This window comes from Pimephales promelas, chromosome 15, assembly GCF_988280905.1.
Source record: "Pimephales promelas chromosome 15, fPimPro1.hap1.1, whole genome shotgun sequence".
Classification (NCBI taxonomy): Eukaryota; Metazoa; Chordata; class Actinopteri; order Cypriniformes; family Leuciscidae; genus Pimephales; species Pimephales promelas.
Genome location: NC_142783.1, coordinates 16,420,837 through 16,446,799, shown reverse-complemented (window position 1 = coordinate 16,446,799; position 25,963 = coordinate 16,420,837). Strand labels below are relative to the sequence as shown.

General features: G+C 37.5%; 1 protein-coding gene across 3 annotated transcripts in view; it reads right to left on the bottom strand.

The window, feature by feature from the left end:
* The window catches only part of kif13ba (kinesin family member 13Ba), a 46,290-nt gene extending 21,893 nt beyond the window's left edge, over positions 1-24,397 (bottom strand). For 2 of the 3 annotated variants that reach the window (XM_089120238.1, XM_089120237.1), the window contains exons 1-9: positions 23,201-24,396; positions 19,917-20,001; positions 6,516-6,531; positions 6,336-6,396; positions 5,367-5,459; positions 4,754-4,934; positions 4,573-4,660; positions 3,734-3,868; positions 50-162 (exon numbers count right to left, since the gene is read on the bottom strand). In XM_089120238.1, the coding sequence (XP_088976364.1) occupies positions 50-162; positions 3,734-3,868; positions 4,573-4,660; positions 4,754-4,934; positions 5,367-5,459; positions 6,336-6,396; positions 6,516-6,531; positions 19,917-20,001; positions 23,201-23,270 (842 nt within the window). In that variant the 5' untranslated portion in view covers positions 23,271-24,396. Of the gene's footprint in view, positions 1-49; positions 163-3,733; positions 3,869-4,572; positions 4,661-4,753; positions 4,935-5,366; positions 5,460-6,335; positions 6,397-6,515; positions 6,532-19,916; positions 20,002-23,200 lie in introns of all 3 variants that reach the window. The other variant, XM_089120235.1, reaches the window with a different exon arrangement.
* Between the last annotated feature and the right edge of the window lie 1,566 nt (positions 24,398-25,963).

Sequence of the window (25,963 nt, the reverse complement as noted above, 5' to 3'; positions counted from 1 at the left end):
ATAAAAAAAGACAAAGTAATCATGCAGAATGAGACAAGAGTGCACACACTTGTTGATGTTGCTGCCTTCCTTGAGCCGCTCGCCTGCAGCGCCTGTCTTTGCAGCTCTCTCACTTCCTGCCAGGTCCACCAAACTCAGCTTACTCACCTTTTCCCCACTTGTCTGTAGTAAGAGAGAGAGTACAAAAAAAAATGAGAAATACTGATCAAAATGTAATACTAGCAAGCATACTTCTTACAGCAGAGTATACACCACCTACTATTTTTTAATAGTATATCACATGACCTCATTACGTGTCTCTTTCCATAAATGGCGCCTACCTCCTAGTTATTCTGGAAAGAAAATAGCAAACTAACGGTGGCGGGAACTAATAATAAAAGGAAAAAGCAACCTAATAATCCCTCACTACTGAACATTTCCATGGTTGTCAACCCTCTCTGTGCTTGTCCTCCTTAGAAATCCAGGGAAATGGCTTCAAACGTTAAATTTGTGTATGAATGACCATGCTGGACAAATTCTGGTGAGCTGTCCTATATTAAGAAGGAACAATGGCAAGAGAGGCTATGGCAGGCCATGGACAAGCATCCATTGTTCTCCTCTGTATTGCACAGCATTGGACCAGTATGTGGGGTGGAGTTCCTTTATACGGCCCAGCATCAGACCTTACTGTACACAATCCCCCTGTTTGAGCATCAGAGATGAGGTTTAATTGAGAGGAGACACAAAGAGGCGAGAGGATATGGGAAGTTTGGGGGGAGCTGGACCGAGATTACAGTGCATTACAACAACAAAGAGTCCTTGTGTTGCAAAAGTTTCAGGCTCCGAATGCACATTGGCTGAGAATACAGATCATATAGAGCCAGAGTTCATTTGTTAATCTTTAATCAACTAGCAGGCATATTCTGTACCGGTGTAGCATTTTATTTTTCCCCCCGTAAAAAGTTACTTTTTAATGACCCATTTCCACCTTCTTGCTGACCTTTAGAATTAACAGGACGTTCTTGCTACAGTAACTTTAACACTTTATGTGAATGACCTCTGAAAGTTGACTCTTCAGAACACCTTAGCACTTGCATGGCAACACCATGACAACCACCCAGAACACCCTAGCAACCATATAGCTATGCATTTGCCCCCAAGAACACCTTAAAAACAGCATAGCAGCACCCTGACAACCCGTCAGAATTCCTTAGCAACTGTATAGCTATGAATAAACCACTCAGAATAGAAAGTACAGGGCAACACTGACAACCACCCAGAACACCCTAGAAACTGTGTAGCTATGAATTTACCACTCTGAACATCTCAGAGACTACAGAGCAACACTGACAATAACCCAGAACATCTAAGCCGCCATGTATCTACTTAACCACTCAGAACATCTAAGAAACTACATTGCAACACCCCGACAACCACCCAGGACACTCTAGCAACCATATAGCTATGCATTTGCCCCTAAGAACACCTTAAAAACAGCATAGCAGCACCCTGACAACCACCCAGAATACCTTAGCAACTGTGCAGCTATGAATAAACCACTTAGAATAGAAACTACAGGGCAACACTGAAAACCACCCAGAACACCCTAGAAACTGAGTAGCTATGAATTTACCACTCAGAACATCTCTGAGACTACGTACAGAGCAACACTGACAATAACCCAGAACATATTAGCAGCTGTGTATCTAATTAACCACTCAGAACATCTAAGAAACTACATAGCAACACCCCGACAACCACCCAGGACACTCTAGCAACCATATAGTATATATGTATTAACCCCTCTAAACATCATAGCAACTGCAAAGCAATCCCCTAACAAGCGCCCATTGCCTAGTAACCACATAGCCATGCATAACCCATCAGAACACCTTAGTAACTACATGGCAGCACCCTAACAACCCCCCAGGATACTTTACTATACTTTAACTTCTCAGAACACCTTAGATACTGTATATCAATCCCACAACAACCATTCAGAACATTCTGGTAACATACTAGCAAGACGGTAAAACACCTTACCACTCAGAACACCTTAACAAACTCATAGCAACACCCAGACAACATTGCTTGCAACACATTAACCCCTTAGAATACATTAGCAACTGCATAGAAACACCCTGACAACCAAGCAGAAAAACTCAGCAAATGCATAACTATGCACTAACCCCTCAGAATACCTTAGCAACTGCATAGCAACACAATGGAAGAACTCCTAGCATTGGATAGTGGAGAGTTTGCATGGCCAACCAAAGACAATGCAAACTTTTTTTTTTTCATTATATGTTTCAAACATATTTTAAACAAAAGAACATGGAAATCAGAGGTAATCCATTGCCCTTCCTTCTCCAGCAGACCCACAGACCTGTTTGCATGGGAAACCACAGTGTGCAAAAGGCAACACCGATGACTGCGCTGGAAAAATACACACATCATTACTTATCGATGGCTGAGCTGACAAACACCACATTCATAAGGGCTGGGCCTGGTATGTGTGTGCGTGTACATGCAGGCTAATACTTTATCATTGCTCTGTTTTAGTGAAAACATGCTAAGTTTAGATCTCTGCTGTAGTCTTGTATGCACTTGTTGAGTGACCAACGCGGTCCAGGCTGTGATGAATTAAAGATTAGGGACTGGACACGAGTCGAGTCAGGTGATCATGACATACGCCACAAAGGAAAACTGCAGTGACACCAGGACAGCGCCAGAGGAGATCAGTTGACGTCTAAACTCGAACACTCTATAATTTATTCATCAATTTTCCTGCTATTTGCATGAGCTCTTCCCATGCTCACGATAAACCCGAAAAGAGAAGGTTACCATGGGACAGAGTGCAATAAATGGTAAAGTTCACACAATTCACTTCTTATTTACTCGTTCCAAATCTATACGCTAGATCTTTGAAGCTGAATCAATTAAACAAATTAAGCAACATTATAAATAGTAAAAAAAAACTTTCATTATTTAAGTGAACGGAAGAAAAACAAGGGTGGTGTCAAAAATCTAAAAAGGAAAATTTTAGACTGAGCACTGGACTGTGCCAACACAGGTCCTCATCAGCTGATAAAGGGTATTCAAATACATCCATCTATGAGATCATCAGGGCTGGACACAATGACTCATCTCTCAACCTTTCCCTTCCTGCAGTACATGGCTTTATTTCATGAGGCTCCTAGCAAGATCTGGGTTTTATCAGCAGAAACAAAACTATTTAGAAATTAAATAAGACAATTAAAGAGGAACGTATCAGGGAAAACATGGTTTTCCTTGCTCTTAAAATAAGAGAGTTAAGAGGATAGACTCTGATGCGTGCAACACAATGCTCCCAACCCCAGGCCACCCAGACCAAGGAGCCGCAAAACATGTAAATCAGAGATCATGACTGTAAAGTTATGAATATATTAACATTTGACCACCCACATTTACATATTAATGTTTATTCATTATTCAGAAACTTGAACCGGCCTGATAAACAAACTATGCTGGTATGCAAAGCCAATCATAAAGGTAATTTACATGCAAAAGTCTAAAAGGGTACAAAAGCAAAAACTGATGGGGGAAAGTATCATGATTATGAGTTTTATAGTGCAAATAAACACTGACTAACATTACAAGTGGACTTGAAATGTAGAGTTTGACCCATTTAAGTGATTTTCCACTTGTCTTATCTTGTATCTAAATCTTAATCTATGTAAATCAGTTTTGAGCTTCCGAACAAGTGTGTTCTTACCCCTGAATGCAGGTCCTTCAGCGTGTGCGTGAGGATGATATTGAAAACCGCATGGGAGCGACTGCTCTCCTCATTCATATTGGTGGCCGCCACAGTGCGGGATTTATTCCCCTCAGACATCAAGGACTCTATGTCCTTTGAGTTGGAAAAGAAACATGATTATAGTCTCAAATGCATTTAAAGGTCAGAACAACTGCACACTAATGTACACAATTATTTTTTGTTCAAAGAAAACTAAAAAAAAAAAGAAAACAAAAGAAAAGCAGTAAAGATGTCCTGAATCCAGCAAAGAATTAGGCATGCACAATGCTAATGAAATATGGTTACTGCAAAGTAACCTGTTTTTAGGTTTTGAAATGACTACCACACTGCAATCTACAGAATGGATTTAGGTTTGGAAGAATATGATAATCCATAATATTTAACACTTTTTATTCAATTAAATCCAATATACTTCAGCATAATTAATAAATAAACAGGTAAAGGATATGCAAAAAAATATTTTGAACGACAAAAAAACAAAAAAAAAAACAACATTCCTCAAATTCTGCAAAAATCTGTGGACATGTTCTGTAAATTCTGTACAGGCTTTTGATTTCCATAATACCAAATACTTCAGCAGTGACACATGCAATCTCATGAGCTAACTACAAACATTCCTAAAGCAGGATTTGCTCAGCATCAACTACAGACCCAAAGAGGGGATAAATTAACCACATGACTAACCGAACGACAGAAAGTATTGTTAAAAAAAAGGAGGTAAAAGGTTAATTATTGTGTGAAGTGCATGTCATTCTCCCATCAAAAAAAAAAGAAAGAAAAAAAAAAGATTTTGTCACCTTGTAACTTTCAACCGCAAGTCTGGACAGACCATCAACATAAGGCCCCAAAACTTTATGTTCTCTCACTCTCAAGGCATGTCGACTCCTGTGGGAAACAAAGCAAACGGATATTGTGTAAGATCGACATTAACAGCAGAGTAGAGCTGAGATACTGAACATAAGACACAATAGGCTTCACCCTTTGGGGTCCAAAAGGTCCCGAACTTTCTCGTTGTAGATTTCCATAAAAGAGACTTCTACGGTGAAGCTCTCTTCCTCTCGCTGGTGTTGTATGGTCCGGTCAAACAGAGAACTGCAGAGTCTGGGGATCAAACCAGGCTGGTCCACCGAACCCATCATGGTGTACGACTTTCCAGAGCCTGATGGAAATAACATCACAGCAGACAAGAAATTATCTCATGCTACTTGATATAAATAATAATTACTCGAATATATAAAAAAGTAAACATTCAGATTTAGCAATACAATAATCAAAAGCCAATCTGAAGCCCACAGTATACGCACACACAGAAAGCCGCCTGGGAAACAGTATGTTTCGAGGCTTAATTTGCTTTTAATATCAGGAAAGTCCTGCAGTTTAGCAACACTTATTCAGATGCTTCGGATATTAAGTTTGGCTTAGGGAGGATAGAAAGCACACCACTGAATCGTTTAACCTAGTTTTGTCTTGTTTTCATAATCGTTGGAAGACAAAATAGAAATAAAAAATCAATAATGATTAATCACACAGTCCTAGTTCAGAGTGCTTTGAAAATATGAGCAAAGGTTACTGAGTACAAAATATTACTCACCAGTCTGCCCATAAGCAAAGATACAGGCGTTGTAACCCTGAAAAGCATTGTGCAAAAGGCTCTCCCCAAGGCACTGAAACACTACATCTTGACCTGTAAAAATATGGTTGAATGACAATTAAGATTTGATTTGACAATTGAATCTCCCAAAACCTTAAAAGAACCATATTGCCAAAGTGATATTTCACCCTAAAATGACAATTAAGCTAAATTAAGGTCATGGTCCTAAAATAGGCTTCACTGAATTATTCTGGATGATTCGTCATGTGAAGGAGAGGATGTGGATGTGGAAAAGGGGAAAAACAGGAGAATGCATTTCAACAAACTCTGTTGAAAAAAAAAAAAAACATACTAAAGAAAGGATTTGAAGACTTATTTATTTCATCAAGCTTTTGGCATTTGAGTAGGTCCGAGAACTGTGAGTAATTTGTGGTTTGATTATCTGGGTGTCATGTCTTGATGTAATTGTATGTCTCTGTGTATTATTTATTGCCTGTGGACAGCACTTTGGTCCATTTTAATGGTTTTGAAAGTGCTTTTATAAATAAAAGTTGAGTTGAGTTGAGACTAAAAATAGGTTTCATGGTACATGGTTAAATTTTTTTGCAGTAAAAACCAAAATAGCACCAAAATACATCCGTCAACAAATCTTTGCTTATATTTAACACAGATGCATAAAACAAATTGTCTTAAAGCTAAATCATTTTAAGAATTAATTTTTGGAATCACTTAGTCCCCCCAAAAAAACAATTAATGTCTGTAATTGTATTGTAAACTTCAAGGTGACACATTATAGATTTTCTGGAAAAACCTTGTTAGTACAGATGAGCTTGATGTGTAAACAAAACCTTATCTTCACCCACACCAGCACAAGAACCATCATAACAAGATGATACAGATGAGATACTTGGTACTAAACCAAGAAATAAACTAAAGTGGGTTATTCAAGAAATGTTTGCAGAAACTGACCAGCAAACTTCTCTGTTTCCGACTCATCCATCGACCAAAAACAGTGGTCATAGGCGAAGGTCTAAAAAGAGAGAGAAATATGGTTACTTTAAGTTTCTGTTTGTTATGCTCATATCAAACTCAGACTCATATTTTCATGATGCATTCAAGTTTCATTTCAAAGAGAAATGAGTGCTGTACCTTTGGCTGACCCCTGCTGCAAGTTGATCCAAGGAAAGGGTGCATATGGGAAAAAGGTGAGAAAATAGAGCTTAATGTACAAGAATATAATATTAGAATATAATAAAATATAAAATAAAAACATGTTTATTTTAATGATGATACCATTAACAGCATGTTGTACATATACCAGGCGTCAGTACCATGGTATTTTTTAGAAGTATACTGGAGCACTACAAAAATATATTATGATATATATATATATATATATATATATATATATTAGGGCTTTCAAACAATTAATTGCGATTAATCACATCCAAAATAAAAGTTTGTGTTTACATAATATATGTGGATGCACTGTGTATAATTATTTTGTATATATGTAATTACCCAAACATGCATGTATATATAAGAAAAAAAATATTATTTATATATAAAATATTTATATTTATATATAATATAAATTATATATAAATCTAGAGTATATACATCAAAATATTTCTTAAATATATCCAAGCATGCGTGTGTATTTATATATATAAAAAATAATACATAGCGCACCCACATATATTATGTAAACAAACTTTTATTTATATATAAATATAAATATATGTATATATATATATATATATATATATATACATAAATAAATAAATATATGTATATATATTTATATATATATATATATATAAAGTTTGTGTTTACATAATATATGTGGGTGCACTATTTATATATACATATATAGCATTTATGAACTTTAAATATCCCAGAACATAAAACACACATTATCCAAATTCTAACACTAATTCACAGCTGACCAAAGTAGCATGTCATCACCCCGAGCGCACTCAAACGGGAACTAGGAACTGTCGGCTCTGCACACAATCACACATCCTGAGCGAATCCATGTCATCAGTTGTACTTTGCTCAGTGGACCTGAACACAAACAGCCCGTCTCTCACTGAGAAAGCCTTGCCGTTTACAGGGTAAATATGCATTTGGAGCCCAGACTCAAATGTTGTGTTATCTGTAGAGGGCAGGGCACCTCAATGGCTTTGCACGGCACTCTGTGAACACAATGACCTATATAAGAAGACGACTATGGGAGCATATTGAAGGAACCTAATCACTCACAGAAGACTGTGCCTTTCCAGGCCCAATTAATTCAACTCAGTTCTGATGATGTTGTTCTCTGGGTAATGAAAAACCACTAATGCAAAATGCAAAGCTCTGTTCCAAACCATCATGGACGGCCTAAACAATGAACAAAATTCAGGGAAACTTCAGTTTTAAATAAAAACTAAATATACATTTCAGTAAAAAGGCAACTGAAAATAGCTCATGGCATTTTACCCCAAATTTCTTTGTATCAAGAAAGTGTAAAACATACACAATTCATATAAAAATGTATTATTATAAATAAACTAAATTATCAAAATTAGTGAAAAGTGGTCTGTAGAAACTCCTTTGAAATACCATGTACTGAATGATGAATCAATAGCAGTGGCGGCTGGTGAAAATTATTGTAGGGGGGGCTGAATAAGAGGGGGGTCTGGGGGTTCCCCCCCAGAAAATTTTGAATTTAGTAGATGTGATTTCCTGCATTCTGGTGCATTTTAGGCCTTAGGCCATGCCCTTACCTATACCAATAAAATAACTTAAACCAGTCAATACCAATGGTCAAATAATACAATAATAATAATAACAGTTTGACAGTTAATGATAATGAACAAGTTGCATGTTTATTATGCTCTGTGTGCTGACAGAAAAAGTGCAAACGCATAATATTGATAAATTATAATATAGGTAATACAAAAAAAAAAAAATAGGTAATACAACAATCTAGTTTAATCAATCCCCAGCTGTAGACTACATATTTTTGACAAATTGACAATTGGATAATGGATAACAATGTGTTGATACTAGAGAAAGAGAGAGAGAAAAGGCTCTGAAAGAGAGGGTGGGACAACATTCTTGATTGTAACACCCAAGTATGAGAAAAAAAGTTGATTTTAACTAGTATGAAACAGTAATCTAGCTCAGAACTTAAAAACATCAAAAACAAAGCAAACACACAGGTATTAATATTCCTATAACTATTTTAATATCAAATGTGTGTGAAACAGTGTTTAGGTGTGTGTGAGTGAGTGAGTGAGTGACAGAGCGACTAACTTTACATTATTTCCACTCGACGTCACTGGCGCTGCCATTCTTCTCTCATCTGAGGTAAAAAAATGTCCCGTGGTGCGCGTGCACGGTGCACTCCCCTAATCTGATACTGTGGGCGATATTTTCAGCGCCCCCAAACCATAAAATTTGACGGCGCTGATTGGCGAAATATAAACTTTTTTGCATAGCAACCGGGGAACCATTGGCTTAAATTCCAGCACTGTGGGGCTGAGCGAACTGGCGCCCTGAGAAGACAGCCTATTGACTATACTACTACACCAACATGACAAAAGTAACGAAAGTGAATGCAAATATCATTCTGGTGAGTTCAAAACACTTTTCAAAGTAAAACCATTATTAGCATATAATTAACAAAGATTATTTTTCAAAATGATAAATTATAATATATATTAAAAAAACAGACAGACAGGTCGGAGGGAGGGCGGCGCCCCAGCGCCCTCTATGGGCGAGCCGCCCCTGATCAATAGGCTAAGAAAAAAAGTAGGCCTATAATATACAAAGTAAATGGGGTCAATTTCAATTTCAAGCTGCCTCTAAGAATTGCATAACTACGGGTCTCTATGATGCGCAATTATTCCCTATTTATTCATGCCCTCTGCACATATAACCGAATCTTCAACAATGGCGACCCTTTTTATAATCCCAATCTAGAAAATCTACACCCATGAGAGTTTATGGAAATCACTGAAGCGTGTCCAGCCATGCAGTACACAGTGAGCAAACGAAAAAGCGAGGGATGGAAAGCTGGGGCAAAATATGCCTAGATTCAGTTCCAATGACCCCAGGCTCAGCTTGTCGTTTAAAATCAGGCCATGCACACTTGTGGTATAAGTAGTTGCATGATGACGTCCCCCCCTGTCACACCACGCTGAGAACCGGGGGAGATATTGGCCCTTGAAGGATGTGTCAAGCTGAGCTTCATCTCAAGTTCCTGGAGGAGGTTTGAGCAAACGGGGTGGACAAACACACATGGCAGCTGTACATCTGTGACTAAAAAAACACTAAAAATAAGAATTCTGAGAGACAGTCGAAATCAAGATGTGATATTCTTAGAAAATTATCCTGTCTCCATGCTATCAGTTTCCCAAAATCTTCCCTCCCTATCTTTTCATGCATCACTGCAGGGCATGAGCTGTGCATCATGGCTAACAGATTTTTCAGGGTATACAAATCAAATTTCAAGCATCGCAGGAACAAAATGCAGTTTGTCCAAGACACTCTAAAGGACAGATTTCTAAATCTTAAGGAGGAGATCTCCACCAAACCTCTACAGCCAAGAGTGCAGCCAGAGGTAGGTATATGTGTAATCGTGAATGAGTTCAAAGGGTTGTGTGCTACACCCAGACTACTCAAGCTCGCAGCTCTCGCCGGTGGCACCTCCTTTCCCAAACAGCCGTTACAAGCCCAAGTGACTTTGACCTTGTACTATCTGGGAAAGCCTTTACTACTATACCTCTGCTCACATCTAATATCTGATGATTTGCCAACATGAAAAATACGATGACATAAAGGCGATGACGGAATGGACATAGTACTGAAATAAATCATATTAATCATACTATCCATCTATAAATTATATTATCCATCTTCATCATTCTGAGCACAATTGTATAGTTTTGCACATACAATGTTGATTAAATGCACTCTGCTAAACAGTCTAATCTTATTCACTTATAGTTGGGAAATCATTTGTGTTAATGGTTTGTTTGGTTGGTTTGTGTGAATGAATAAGTTCAAATAAATGATAGTGATTTAGATTGAGTACCTGGATGGTCTTATTTGTAACAAAATGTTCATCAGTCTGTTTTTAAATAATTTATATAAATTTGGGTGTTAGTGTTTCTGTTTAAATCAGTGTAAATTTATGTCTTTCATTTTATGGCGTCAACATATATTACTATTTTTATATTAATATATTTTATTATATATATATATATATATATATATATATATATATATATATATATATATTATAGTTAATTTACTAGAAAAACACTGCTCTGACTGCAGAAAATATCCTGACATCATAAAAATAAAAACAGAATTAATTAATTAAAATAAATTAACATTTAAAACCCAATCAAATGAATAAATCAAAAAACTAATTAAAAATATATATATATATATTAGAACAGATACAGAACACAGAAAATTTGTATTAAATCTTTCTAGAAAATACTACTCTGATTGCAGAATATAATCTGCTGTAATAAACAAAAAATCTAAATCAATTAATAAAATTTAAAACAAATTTAAATAAAAAATTAAACAATAATAAAAACCACACAGATAAGATGTTTAGGTATAAACTGGAGAAAATCTAATCGCTGCTTTGATAAAAGAGCAAAGTTAGATTAATGTTTTTGATCGTCCGAAAACGGCGGCCATGACAACCCAATGACAACCTCAGGAAAGCTGGCAGCTGCTTCCAAGTTCCCATTCTGGTTTCCAAACAGTGCTCAACTAAACCCACAATGCATCACTCTGTGTTTTCCAAACACGGCTATCCAGTACATTTACACCGATTGGAATCGTCCCAGAGCCATCTGTACAAGTGAAAAATGCACATGCTCTGTCTCTAAGCCGGTGTCTGCTTTCCCTACAGGAGACAGAGGCATGTGGTTGTTATTACCCAAAAATGCCTTAGTGACAGGTGAGACCAATCGCAGAGAGATACCCAAGCTAGAACTAGGATCAGTGTTGTGGTGCCGTTAATCACGCGAGTTCTCTCATGATGTCATCGAGTAGCCTTGCGAGTAATCCTGTACGTTGCTTTATGACACTGTTTTTGTCTGAGTGAGTCAGAGGCTTCCTGATATGAGGCAGCACTGAATGAGCAGAGTCCTCAGCTTCCGGGGGAGACACAAACTCTTACTTTCTTTAGCAATCGCACACACAAAAACATTCGTTTAGAGAGTGACCGTTTGGCAGCGTGCAGCACAGACTCTGAGCTCGCATGAGACCCTTCCCCCAAACCACAACAAGTCTTGCAGTTAGAGCTGGACGAGGATTAACAACATTATATCGGAATAGAAATACAGAACATTTAAAGCAACAAGTACAGAAAAATGTTTAATGTTGAATCCTAAAAAGAACAATAGCCTACTTAATAGGTGGGAACTAAACTAGCAGTGTGGTCTTCAGGGAACAACATATTGCCAAATAAAAAGCACCATCATGATCTTGTTGATCTCTAAAAGATCTGAAAAGAAAACCCACAGTTACTGCATTTAAGTTCTGTAAATCTGTTCTCGTTGAAAGCATTAAATAATATGTCAAATGAATACAAGTGAACAAAATGTTTTCCACCCGTACAAAATATACAGTGGTTAAAAAAATTAACTTTGTTTGCATCACATATCACCACATAATAACAGCAAATTCACCACAAATGGTTACTACTTTTTTTTATAGTTGCATTTTTATTATCCAAGGAACTTTCTATAGGGGAGGAGGCTGCAATGAAAGACTGTGTCAACAGTGTCGTCCCTTCCCCCACTCTCTGCATCTCTCCATTGGCGCTGCAAACAATGAGGAAATCACCACTCTGTCTTGATGCTATAATAGTGTACAAATGAAACCGAGACCAAAGCACCACAGGCAGAAAATAAAAACCACATTGAAACCACTGGAGGGAAAAGTCTCCATTTACAGTCTATGAAGTGGTGGTAGATTTGCAGACTAACAAGCCACTGCCCTCGATCTGTCTTCAAATGGCAACAAACACACATTTAATTCCGCCGCAATCAATCAGGCTTTCATGCAAACTCAGGGTGCATTCCAGAAACATGCTTGCGATTCAATTTTGTGCAATTTAATGGATTCACTCATTGCTTCATCAGACAACCTTAATATTCCTAATAGGCCCGAATTCTTCAGGAAAGCATTTCCTACAGAGAACCGTTTAAATCTCTCCTTCAAGAGTGTATCGACCACTCCGAAGTAAAGTGTCGACGCAAGGCCAGGACTGTAAATCCCCATGTCTTTGTCTGCATTCTTGAAGGGCCTCAAGTCTGAGAACAAGGGGGAGGAAGGAATGAACCTCAATTATGAGAGAGAGTGACGTACGCTACGGTGACAGCTGTCAGTGCGAGTATGCCAGAGACCGAGGGTTGTGCCAAACACAGTCTAACACCTCATGGCCTGCGTTCGCATGACAGGCTAGTCAGAAAGACAACCTGAATGTGCACCCAAAAACAAATGAACTGCCCTTCAGTCATTTAAAAAAATGTGCTTCCGCTTCAATTGCTTGCAAATACGCAGCCCGTGACTAGGAAAGATGATGCTCTGTACTTTTGACCTAAATTATGATCCACTAGATTTTTTTTTTTAATAAATGTGAGCGCAATCGACAGACGTGGCCTCATGGATGAACCTAATGCACTCGAGCAAGCCGAAAGCAACACAATGTTTTACACATGACACAGAGACGACTTTTACTCCGATGAAGCTGTACAACTGTGAATGAAGTGTAATGAAAAGTACAATGTGCGCAATTAAACTTAACAGCGGTGCTCATCATGAACATGTGATGCTTATCCAGTCATTTATTTGCTGAAATGCTGAAGTTGGTAAGTAGGTACCTGACCAAGCAGGGATGGGCAATTTCGGTCATGTTTAATCAAACACACCTAGATAGGGCTGAGTGATAAAGTGATTTTATCGGTTAACTTGAATGTGTATTTTACGTTGACTTGTTTGAATGAACTCTTGGCGAACAGGACGTGGCAGAGAGACGTGAGAGAACCGCGCGAGGCCGGTGGCGTGAGTGGTAATGGAGGAGCGATGACAGTGAAGATCGGGAGAGGAACAGGCCTGATTTTATGTTATGTTTTGTTTCTGTTTTATGTGGCCAGCAGTCGTCCGTAAGGGGCTGTTGGCTTATACTTTCATTTTGTATGAAAGTGTTGATTGTTTACCAGTTCCCACCTCCGTACCCTGTTACACTCTTTAACATCCGCCGATGCTCCCTTCTGGGCTCCCGTAATTCTGAACGGGCTCAGCGTTTGCCATAGAGATACACAAATAACATGGCAAATGAACCGTGGCAGCACAAGACCGTGGCAGCACAAGCACACCCACCAAATACATTTACAAACTAAATCTGCAGGGCTGCCAACTCTCACAAATTCAGAGTGAGACTCACACACTTTCACGCCACTAGGGGTGTAACGGTACATGTATTCGTATTGAACCGTTTCGGTTCGAGGCTTCCGGTTCGGTACGCATACAAACCGAACGATTGCTTGGACCATTTTTCCTGCCGGCAAAATTCGTACTGACGCGGCAAACACAACGTTGCGCAACATCAAATGGCAAGTGTAATGAAAGCAGAACGAAACTGCGCTACTCGTTATGTGCTTCACGGATCGTTTATCAGTTCGGACCAGCAACATCTGTGCAGCGCGAGCCGATCTCGATCAAGCAACTACACTGTTAACACACAGCGCTAAGAGATCCGGTAAAGAAAACATTTGAATTCGCCACTGAGGTAATAACATCGCTGCGAGATCTAGTGAGATGCATTCACATTTCTCCGTTATTAGATCTCTATTAGTTCAAACAGCGCTGTCATGGAAACCAGGAGAAACATTGTGCCGTGAATGAACTAGTAATACTTTCGTCCACAGACCAGCAACATTCACCATGGATTTAATATAGTAACACTAACTGGAACCAGTTTGGCTGGAATGGTGAAATGCTTTCAAGTACTTCACACATCTTTTTCCAGCACTTCAAAATTCAAATATTATATAAATAAATATATATTTAAATGTTATTTTTAATGTGATGACCAAAACATTATTTGTTCATCCTTCAATGACCCCCATTTATAAACCTGAAAGTTTCAAGATCTAGGAAAACTCCCACTTATTTAAAAATATTTTTTCTTTAAACAAATAGGAAATTTCTCTGGCATTTCTTTCTTTTTGCTGTATCGAAAACGTACCGAACCGTGACTTTAAAACCGAGGTACGTACCGAACCGTGATTTTTGTGTACCGTTACACCCCTACACGCCACACATCCATTTTCTTGCGAAGAGAAAAATCGCAAAGCAAACAGGACACTGACAACAAAAGACAAGACAGAGAAGGTTACTATTGATATGAAACAAATTCTCTGTTGGATATCAGATGTTAAATGTATCCAAAGTTCGTTGGAGTTTCAGAAACTTGATGGCGTGTCTGATTAAAACACATGGACAAATATCAGTCCTTTGCTCTCTTTTATTTTAATTTCAGGATGATTAAGTCTTAGGTAATTCACATGACGAAGTTTAATAATTCACATGGAACTGATGCACACGATGCCAATGGACAGATGTTAATGGATGGACAGGATGGAAATTCACATTGTGTGTGGAACAGATTACCATGCAAGACCTGCAATCCAGCGCAGCCTAAGAAGGAGAAGACCTCCTTCCCATTTTGTTGACTGCATGGTGAGAGAATATGCTCCTCCTCCACCTACCTCACCAACACTAGTTGTAAGGCTGAATCCCAAGTCACCCCTTGGCTCTACCCCTTGTTTTCGAGTGTACCCCTTGGCCCTTAAAACAGAGTTACAAGGGCCAAGGGGTTGAAATAATCCCCTACGAAATGGAACAACCCTTCATGAACCCGATACGTCATCAGTCGTCGGCGATGGCTCTACCGTTACAGATTTTTTTACAGGATTTCTCCATGACAACAACTGACAATCAGCGCAGCTGCTCTTAACTTTGAATAAACATGATGATTATAACATCTCTTCGTCAAAATGTATGCCTTTCCTGATCGGAAATGTAATTTATTATACCATTTCTTAATTTAAACGACTATAGTGTATCTAATAATAATACCCTCATGTATCTTCAGCTAATGTAGGCACTCATATTCAACCACAGTCTGTAGGTGAGGTAGGGAATTATGTTGTACAACCTCCTGCTCCATATGCACTCACCTAAAGAAGTATTAGGAACACCTGTTCAATTTCTCATTGATGCAATTATTTAATCAACCAATCACATGGCAGTTGCTTCAATGCATTTAGGGGTGTGGTCCTGGTCAAGACAATCTCCTGAACTCCAAACTGAATGTCAGAATGGGAAAGAAAGGTGATTTAAGCAATTTTAAGCGTGACATGGTTGTTGGTGCCAGACGGGCAGGTCTGAGTATTACACAATATGCTCGGTTATTGGGATTTTCACGTTCAACCATTTCTAGGGTTTACAAAGAATGGTGTTAAAAAAGGAAAAACGCCAGTCCTGTGGGCAAAAATGCCTTGTTGATGAGGTCAGAGGAGAATGGGCCAACTGATTCAAGCTGATAAAAGAGCAACTTTGACTGAAATAACCACTCGTTACAACTGAGGTATGCAGCAAAGCATTTGTGAAGCCAAAACACGTACAACCTTGAGGCGGATGGGCTACAACAGCAGAAGTAACACCGGGTACCACTCATCTCCACTACAAACAGGAAAAAGAGGCTACAATTTGCAAGAGCTCACCAAAATTGGACAGTTGAAGACTGGAAAAATGTTGCCTGGTCTGATGAGTCTCGATTTCTGTTGAGACGTTCAGATGGTAGAGTCAGATTTGCCGTAAACAGAATGAGAACATGGATCCATCATGCCTTGTTACCACTGTGCAGGCTGGTGGTGATGGTGTAATGGTGTGGGGGATGATTTCTTGGCGTACTCTAGGCCCCTTAGTGCCAATTGGGCATCGTTTAAATGCCACGGCCTACCTGAGCATTGTTTCTGACCATGTCCATCCCTTTGAAAATGTATTTCCGATGCTTCAATACATTCTAACACACTGATGTCACATGGACTACTTTGATGATGTCTGTATTTCCTTTCTGGACAAGGACAGTATAGCGTACATACATTTTCAATGGAGGGACAGAAAACTCTCAGACTAAATCTAAAATATCTTAAAATGAACGATTATTTTGCATATCCATTTTCTTAAATGAGGCTTGACATGTCAAATAGTGGTGAATTTTTCTGCACCTCGGCGATTACGTCGTCTGCCATTTTAAATTGCAAGCCCTTAAATTAGAATGGATTCTGATTGGTGTAAACTCTGCTATTCTTTAATATGGACAAAGATTATTAGAAATATATCTTTATCGTTATCTTTATCGTAACAGTCCTTGGTGTGAACGGACCTTAATATCAATCAGTATGGAGAAAAAATATTGTGATTATATTTCTTTCCATACAGCCCAGCCCTATCCTCAACACGAACTAATTCTGACTAGTGTATGTCTCACTGCTTTCCTGCAAGACCAAAACACGCCCTGTCTGCAGTTCAGATGGGATGGTCATAGTCTTGATGTGCTAGCAACTCCTTAACTTAACAAAAGAACATAATCTGTGATAATAGAGATAAAAAAAATGTAAATAATACTCTTAATAATACTAAAATAGTAGGGAGTGACAAGCAATTATTGGTCTCTATAAATATTACACTACCTGAAAGAGATTTTTTTCTATCATAATTCATAAAGATAGTCATACATTGATTTGTCAGGCATAACGCTTCTGGTAAAGATCATTGCTCATGTTCATTCCATCCAAAACAACCCTAGGAGCTGCTTGCAAACATAAAACCTTTCAAATGTCATTTCATTAAAGCAAATGGACAGGCACTAAGATTCATTCATCCCAAGTATGTGATGCCATCGGACATGCTGAGAGCGGTACGACCACACAAAGGATTGAAAGAGGAGTATACACTGACATAAAAACACGCCATGTGTAGCCATCATCAAAAGATTGTCTGGAATGTGTTGTAGTGCCTAACAGATCATAATTAATATGAAATGCCAGCAATAATCTGCATAAGTAAAGCTATTTTGGTCATGTGAACCTTGCCATTTGAGGCATCTGCATCGCAGGGGCCATTATCAGGGCCGACGATTCAGCGCGGCACGACACATGAACTCAGCGCTGCAATTAAACTGTCTGTTGTTCGAAGGCAGCAGGCGGCTCGACCATTCACTTCCAAGTTTAAAACCTGTTCAACCTCTGTCTTTGTTTGCACTTCACGACAAGAGAAAAGCAGCAAAAAAAAAATAATTGTGCTCTCTTGTGTACCCGCCATAAAAGTCAAAGGAAATGTTTATGGCTGACAGATGCTAAAGCTAGCTTGTATTTTCCCCTTTTTCCAGACACAAGAGCACCTCAGCTATGGATGACCTAGGGTTAACCCTCCTTCAGCGTTTCCGTGACAACGGAGGGCAGAGAAAAAGAGAGGAAGTCAGATGGAGAGAGTTATGCCCCGACACACGGCAGGACGGAGCGAACAGCAGGCTGCGTTAAAGAGAACCGCACGTCCACATTCCTGTTCTCCCTCAGCCCCCATCGTACGAGCCGACCGACCGAAAACCAACAAGAATACATTCGATCTGATCTCAAAGACCTTGCTCTCAGCTATCAAGGGTCCCAAATATGTAATATCCAATTAAAATAATCTAAACGATTATGCATTCACAATATTTTTATTATTTGAGAACTAAAACAGTTGTTTAATTACTCAAATGCTCCAATTCTTACGCTATTCCAAACAAAGCTATGTCAGAAAATCTACTATTGTAGTCAGCAAGATTTCTAAATTTGTTTGAAAAAAAGTCTCTTAGGGTGTTTTCACACTGGGCAAGCTCGCTGCGGTCTGAGTGTGATTCACCAAGGCTGTATTTCTTTGATCAAAAATACAGTAAAAGCAGTAATACTGTATTAGAGAAATATAGCAATTTAAAGTGCCCCTATTACGCTTGTGTAATATAGCGGTTTATGAATGCAAAATGTCTGCAAAGTTTTAAAGATCAAAGTGCACGACAAATAAAGTTATTGTCTCCTGAAATAAATAATTCATTCTGAACTGCCGAAACGAGTCCTCACTAATTCCAGTCTCACTACCTGTTACATAAATACAACAAATTTGCATAATGCTAGCCTGCAGTTTTTAATAGCTGCCCGCAAACAACTTATTTGAACTTTTCTACCCTCAAGCACTGTAGTTGTAACTGAGACAGAAAGAGTTTGGTTTGTGTTGTTGACATGTCAAGAAAACACTGTTTTCAGTGCTGTGATTCCATGTTTCATCTGTTCATATTACTCAAGTATCACTCATCATCAAGTACTGAGGAAGTCTCTGGAGATGAAATTCAGATATGGTCATAGGAGTTTCATTTATGACACACACTGTAAGTGGTAGACCAATCAGAGCAGGAAGGGGATGTTGATGTTACTGAATCTGGTAATAAAGGTCAAAAGTGTTTGACCTTGGATGCATGAAAATGTATTGTAGAAGACCGCCAAAACAAAATTAGGAAGCTTTAAAATAGAGAAATAGAAAAAAATAACTTTTTTATTTTAAAATTCCGGCATTATTATTCTATTCTTCAGTGTCACATGATCCTCCAGAAAATATTTTAATATGTTGATGTGGTGATCAATAAACATTTATTATTATTATCACCATCATCATCAAGGGGTGCCCCCTAATAGTTAGAAACATTCAAATGTAAAATTTTAACTTGGTCAGTCACAGAAAAAAAAAATCCACAGGAAGCAGAGAAATCCACAGATGTGGTGGCAGACCATTACCAGATGGTCCTTGTAATGTCGTGCAGGAAATCCAAACGTTCACCTATCATTCATTGACCTCAAATATGGCTTATTTAAAAGATGCAAGTAGTAACTGCTTTACATGGCCGCTCACTTTATCTTTAAAAGTGTTCCCCAAAGGTGTATATCCAAGTGTTTGTGGAGAGTGTTGAAGCTAAAGTATTAGCACGCTTACTGTATGACATGGAGGCGCTGCCATTTTACTCATTTTTGGTCATACAAATAAGAAACTATAAAGGGTCTAGTGGTCTACTTTCAATGGTGTACACTTAAAAAAAAAAACGACCTTGTGACTTTGTAAAATGGAGTGCATCACAAAAATGAACCAAACTCACAGTTTGCTACTTGCCTCACCGACATAAGAATAATAATAAAAAAAAAACTAATACTCTCTGTTAATGTAATCCATAAGACAGGTGCATTTTCTCTAAAGGTGTGTCCACTGCACTGCAAAGATAGCGAATCAGCATTGTTCATCTTTGCAGCTGACACTGATTCAAAACTTTTTTCATTACTTTTGCTGGTGCTTTGCAGGAAGTTTTATGTACGCTTGAGTGTGGAATGGGCTATATAACTAGTAGTGTATGTCAGACTTTCAAATTTAACTTACCTGGAATCTTTTCCCAGGTTTGCAGGGTACAGAAATGTTTGATTCGCCTCCATTTCCACAACACATTTTGTGTTCAGATCCTTTTCTGTTGGGATAAAAAAAACACCTATGAAGCAAACAAATTTTTAAATGCCTGTTGTGCTTTATCATCTCAAAAGATTCAGGTTGTTGGAATATTAAAAAGGATCCAAAGCTAGCATCACTCTAAACACGTTGGTCCTATGTCTGTCCTTAGATAAGTCTAACAAGACAATCTTATGACCTACTGAGTTCCCAGCCATCCTGATTGTACAGAACAAAGGGTTGAAATCAATAGCAGGGGATTCACAACTTGGGGAGGACTGAATTCAGATCCGCATTCTGATACAGAGAGTTTTCCTTATATCACCCATCACTATTCTCACAGCTATGGAAAGAGTTCAGGGCATTCAAGTTTTACAGACTCATGCCCTCAGATATTAAAGGCCATTTAAGGATAATCAAATTATAATCTCCCTTGACAGGCTGTTAACTACATTAGCAAAAATCTGTAAAACTGAAGTGATACTACACATGCTAGATGTCATGGAGGAATCTTATTAATAGCATTTTATCAATGTTTTTTCCTTTTTTTTTCCAGCTTGAACCAACCAGTTCCAAATCTGGATTTATCCTAAACTGAAATTACTTCACTGTGAAAGTGCAAGAAACTCATCAACATTGACATTGACCTATTTTCATCAGCAAGATATACAAAATCAAACTACTATGAAGTCAAATGATACATTTCTGGAGTATAATTTACAGTAAACCATAAGATAGTCATTAAGGCTACTGGTCCCTGGAGGGATACTCTACGTACTTAAAATCAGATAAAGTATGATGGCAGGTACAGACCCAAAAATTAACTATAATTCATTTGAATACTGATTCTGACTTTGAATCTGCATTCTAGTTTCATATCTCAGGCTCCACAGTTCTCACAAGCTAAAATAATTCAAATTAATATTTCATGTCAACTTATTATTAGTTTATTTATAAAGTAGCCATGTATTAAGTGGGATAATGTATGACATTGACCACCATGCTTATTTTTGCAGCACGAACCAGGTGACCAGAAAATATGGCATACTAGGCTATATTGTCAATGTTTGCATCACATAATTTCATTTGAAAGAATGGAATAATTTGATTTAATTTAAGAAAAAATTGACTAAGTTGAATAGTTGGCAAACAATTATTTAAAAAAATAAATATACAATATTTACATATGTAAATAAGTAATAATAATAATAATAAATAGAATGACAAAAATAGCATGAATATTAAAGATGGAAATCAAAACATTAAAGATCAAAAGAAAACACATTAAACATGACCAAAAGATGTAGTAAAAACACAGCATTAGCTGTGCAGCTCAAATGACACTTCCATGAACTGGCAAGAAACTCTCCTCACACTGGCCATGTGCCATCGGGCACCCTTAATGTTGAGCCCTGGGATTAGCTCAGGTCTCACTTTCAGCTTGGCCTGAGGGACAACAGGAAGAACATGCAACACTTTCTCAGCAGCAGACTGTAGGTAAAAAGGCTTTCTGACACCAAATAAAGTTTCATAGTACAGTACAGTCAGCTGAAAGTTTATGATGCACAGACTAATGACAAACACAAGGCACGGCCTAATAGCAACACACCCAATACAACAGCAGGCCAAAGCATGTCTGAAACCAAACTCTCCTGCTGACAACAACAAGGAAGTGGAAAGCATCTGCAGCTGACTCAGAAATCCTTGGAGAGGATGCACTCCAAAGCCACACTAGCTGTAACAACTTCCTGTTAAAGCAGGAAACAACTGGTTTCCTCCCAGCATTGGTGGCCAATGTCCAATAAGGATCCCCATCTAGATTTACCACATCTTCATTCCAAAAATCTGAATTTCCTGCATTATGTCACTCAGGTAACAGAGATAAGCACATGTTATTTTGGCAACAGCCACGAACTGGAAAGACTGACAAAATCCTGAACACAATAACACAAAGACCAAGCAAATTATCATCTACTACAGTAAACAGAAGCAGTGACAATGCCCCGAAGCACATTTCCATAATTATTTGCTTCAGTTTATGGAAGTAAAACTATTAACAATGCATAGTTCAGTTAGTAACATGAAACTGTATTCTTCATGACATGCAAGAAGGGTGAGGTGGACTCAACTAATGTGTGGAAATGGTAAAACATTAACCTCCAAATCACTTTATCCACTTAAAATGTTTTGTGAAGTTCTCTTTACGGTCTTAGGACTGAATATGAACATTTTGTAGAAGGACCCAAACTCATTTGGCCATGGGAACCTGCTCAGTTATGCAACGTTGGCAAATAGTCCATTCAAACTCCCTTCCTGCCTTTGTCCAAAATAGAGAGAGAAAGACAGAGAGAGTGCAAGTAAAACAGAAAGTTAAGTCTTTCAAATACAAGGTCTACGGTATGCGTCATATGACACAGGATAGAAATAGTCTGAAGAATCTTTGAATTTGTAATATTACAGTAATGAGGGTACTTTAACAGTTCCAACAATACAAACGAAGACAGGGAATTCAAAAGGATATTTATGAGTCGGAAAGCTCACACAGGCTGTCAGCCGATGATCAGTGCTCGAGTCTTGTGACTTAATGTTACGCTCCAGTGGGACACGTGACCACATCCCTACAATGTAGCTAATATTTCACGCGTCGATGGATTTACCAAGACACACGTTCTCCCACGGCAAGACCTACTTTAATGTCAGCCGTTCATGTGAGAAACATGCATGCAAGTAATCATGCAAATAATCTTTAAGAAGAAAAGGTGAAAGGAAAAAAAGCAAACATGTATAACAAATTGGATGTCCTCAGATAAAAAGATGGATGAGAGAGAGACAGAAAGTTATATCATATTTACAGACTATTTACAAACTGGTAGTAGACATTATAACTTCAAGCAGTATGGCATGTTATAATTTCAAAAAATTATTATATAATTGTCATCTAATATGTAATTGCATGTATATTTTGTACTTTTAAAAATACACTTGTCACATGAAAGAATTTGATTAAAATGGCAAAAAACTAATATTCTGATGTTGAATGTTAATGTAGGCTACATTATACAGATAGATAGATAGATAGATAGATAGATAGATAGATAGATAGATAGATAGATAGATAGATAGATAGATAGATAGATAGATAGATAGATAGATAGATAGATAGATAGATAGATAGATAGATAGATAGATAGATAGATAGATAGATAGATAACTGAACTCACCTCTCCGGTTCATGGGCCGGACACGAACCGCCACCTTCACATTGGAGTTGTTCAAATTAGAGTCGCCCATGTTGTATGTCGATATATCCACGAGAAGACGTGTTATAAAACGACCGAAAAGCTTCCAGGCAGCCTCGAGTTCATAAAATAAAACTCATCTAGATATGCCTGTCACCGGAGTCCCGGATAATTCGTGATATCTGAAGCTTGTCGTGTCCAAAAATGGTCACCATCGTCCTTAATGGGTTGCTTTTCTGCGTTTTGAACGGCACAGTAAAAACATTGTCGTTTTAATAATGTATGAGAAAAGTTTATTGGAATGTCTTGACAGCTGGAGTTTTAACTGGATCAAAAACAGAGTCGAGAGCAAAGCCAACTCCCTCCTGGATTCCTGTCACATTCACACTGGGTCAAACTGCAAATGTCAAGACTTTTGTCCAGCAGGAAACCAAGCAACTAATAAGTAAGCAGCGTTTAAATAATTCATGCCTGGCTGTGACAGTCTAACTAAGTTACCACATTTTGCTTAAACATGGACGTTTTAAAAAAAAATGTTGCATTAAAAAAAAAATATATATATATATATACCTGAACTATTTAAATGGTGGTTTAAACTGAGTAAACTGCAGATATGTAACGTTATAGTGTCTATCCAATAATATTAATCAAATAAGATAATATTTGCAATACACATGACTATTAGACTAATGTTAGGCAGCCAAATGCAGATTTGTCAATGCAGCACTTTTAAGTTAACGTTAACGTTACATAATGGCAAACAAACCAGTAACGTTATCAGACAGAAAAAGACTGAATGTAAATGTCAATGACAGTGGAAAAACGTAAAAATCTGGCAGTTATTTCCAAAATCTGATCGCAAATTGTTGATTAAATGGTAGGAGATCCCAAAGTATCTGTTGCGGTTTTGTTGAATTTTGGTTTCTTTTCAAGCTGGATCCAACTTCATTAAAACAATGGTGCTGCTCTACATTCCCATCCAGCTCGGTAAGTTAAATCTTCAGGGTTAATATCCAATATCACGGAGACAAGACACGCGTATTTTATAGAATTAAGAAACCCAAGAAAAAGAAGACTGAACAGATTTAAGGACTCCAGCGTGGATGTCACGGTCGTAATAAGGAGCCGCTTTATTTCATGGCTGAGATCAGCATGAAGCCAGTGATGTTAACGGTGATCTATGACGCCCAGCGGAAGTTCGTCTTTCAAAGTAAAAGTCCCTGAAATAATAACAAAATAAAATATATATACTAATAAAATATAAATATATAAAATATATGGATACATCCACCTATAATTATAATTAGTATTATAAAATGAATAAAAAAACATCAGTTATGTAATACTTATTGTTGTGATTATTATAATAAGCCTTTTTAATTAAATGTAGATTTTTGTTGAGGCTGCGATCAGATGATCTCCTGGAACAGCCTTTCAACCTCCGATGAGGAAGAGCTGATTATGTTTGGAAGTTCGTGCCATTGAGATGAGGTCAGATATATTTCGGTATTTTCTCCCATTTAACCCCATCTTCTCAGTAGTTGTCCGTACCTCCGTAGCTGACAAAAATAAAATATAAAGTTGGATATTCCGAATGCTCACATAAACTCAGAACAGCAGAATATCTTTGGGAATAGAGGTTCTTCGATATTACTTATTTTGAGGAGGGTAAACACTGCCAACATATGTTGTACGTATACTGTTCTGGTAATACAAATAAGTGGTTTGAAACCCATTTAACGGTTTCTAATCATAATATTAGGTCTAGTTCTATATTTGTTCATGTTGTGCGACACCTCCTGGCCATAAGCACATTGAACCACGCACCGCATACAGAGCCCAATATTTTTTGTAGAGCACATAGAATATTTTAAATATTTATATATCTTTTTAGATATATTTATTTGCTTTACATATATTTTTACAACTCATTTGTCAGTATCAAAAAAGGCAAGTTTATTTATAAGACATTTCATACACAATAATTCAAAAAGCTTTATATATAATTTATTAAAATAATAAAATAAATAACAGTAATTAAAACAGTTTAGAATAAAAAATAAAATAATCAGAGCAGGATTAAAGTAATTAAAGCAGTTCAGTAAAAGTACTGCTGACGAAGGTGGTGCTGTCACGTGGTTGATATGGACCGATCACAGTTTGTAATGACTGGTTATTAAAATATTTGTTTATTTGTATATCGGATACCAACAGATGAGGCTTTTCTATAATGTAGACTTAAATTTGTATTTATTTGAGATAATGATTTGTCACACAGTTGACTGCATGTAATACTATTAAGTCCCACTAGAGGATGCTGAGTTCTCAAATAAAAACACCCAAAACAGACCAAAAGATATTTTTGTGAACTATCTAAATTTAAATTCTGTGGTCATTTACTCACCCTCACGTTGTTCCAAACCTGTAGGCTATAAATGTGTTTGTTTTGCTGAACACAAAAGAAGATATTTTAAATAATGTTTGTGACCAAACAGTTGTGGGGCACCATTGACTTATCGGGGGAAAATAATTTGGAAGTCAACGGTGCCCCACAACTGTTTGGTCACAAACATTATTCAAAATATCTTCTTTTGTGTTCAGCAAAACAAACACATTTATACAGGTTTGGAATAACTTGAGGGTGAGTAAATGATGACAGAATAAAATGTTTGGGTGAACTATATCGTTTTAATGTTGTACATTATCCATACATTTTAAATCACTATTATAAAATTACTATTCACT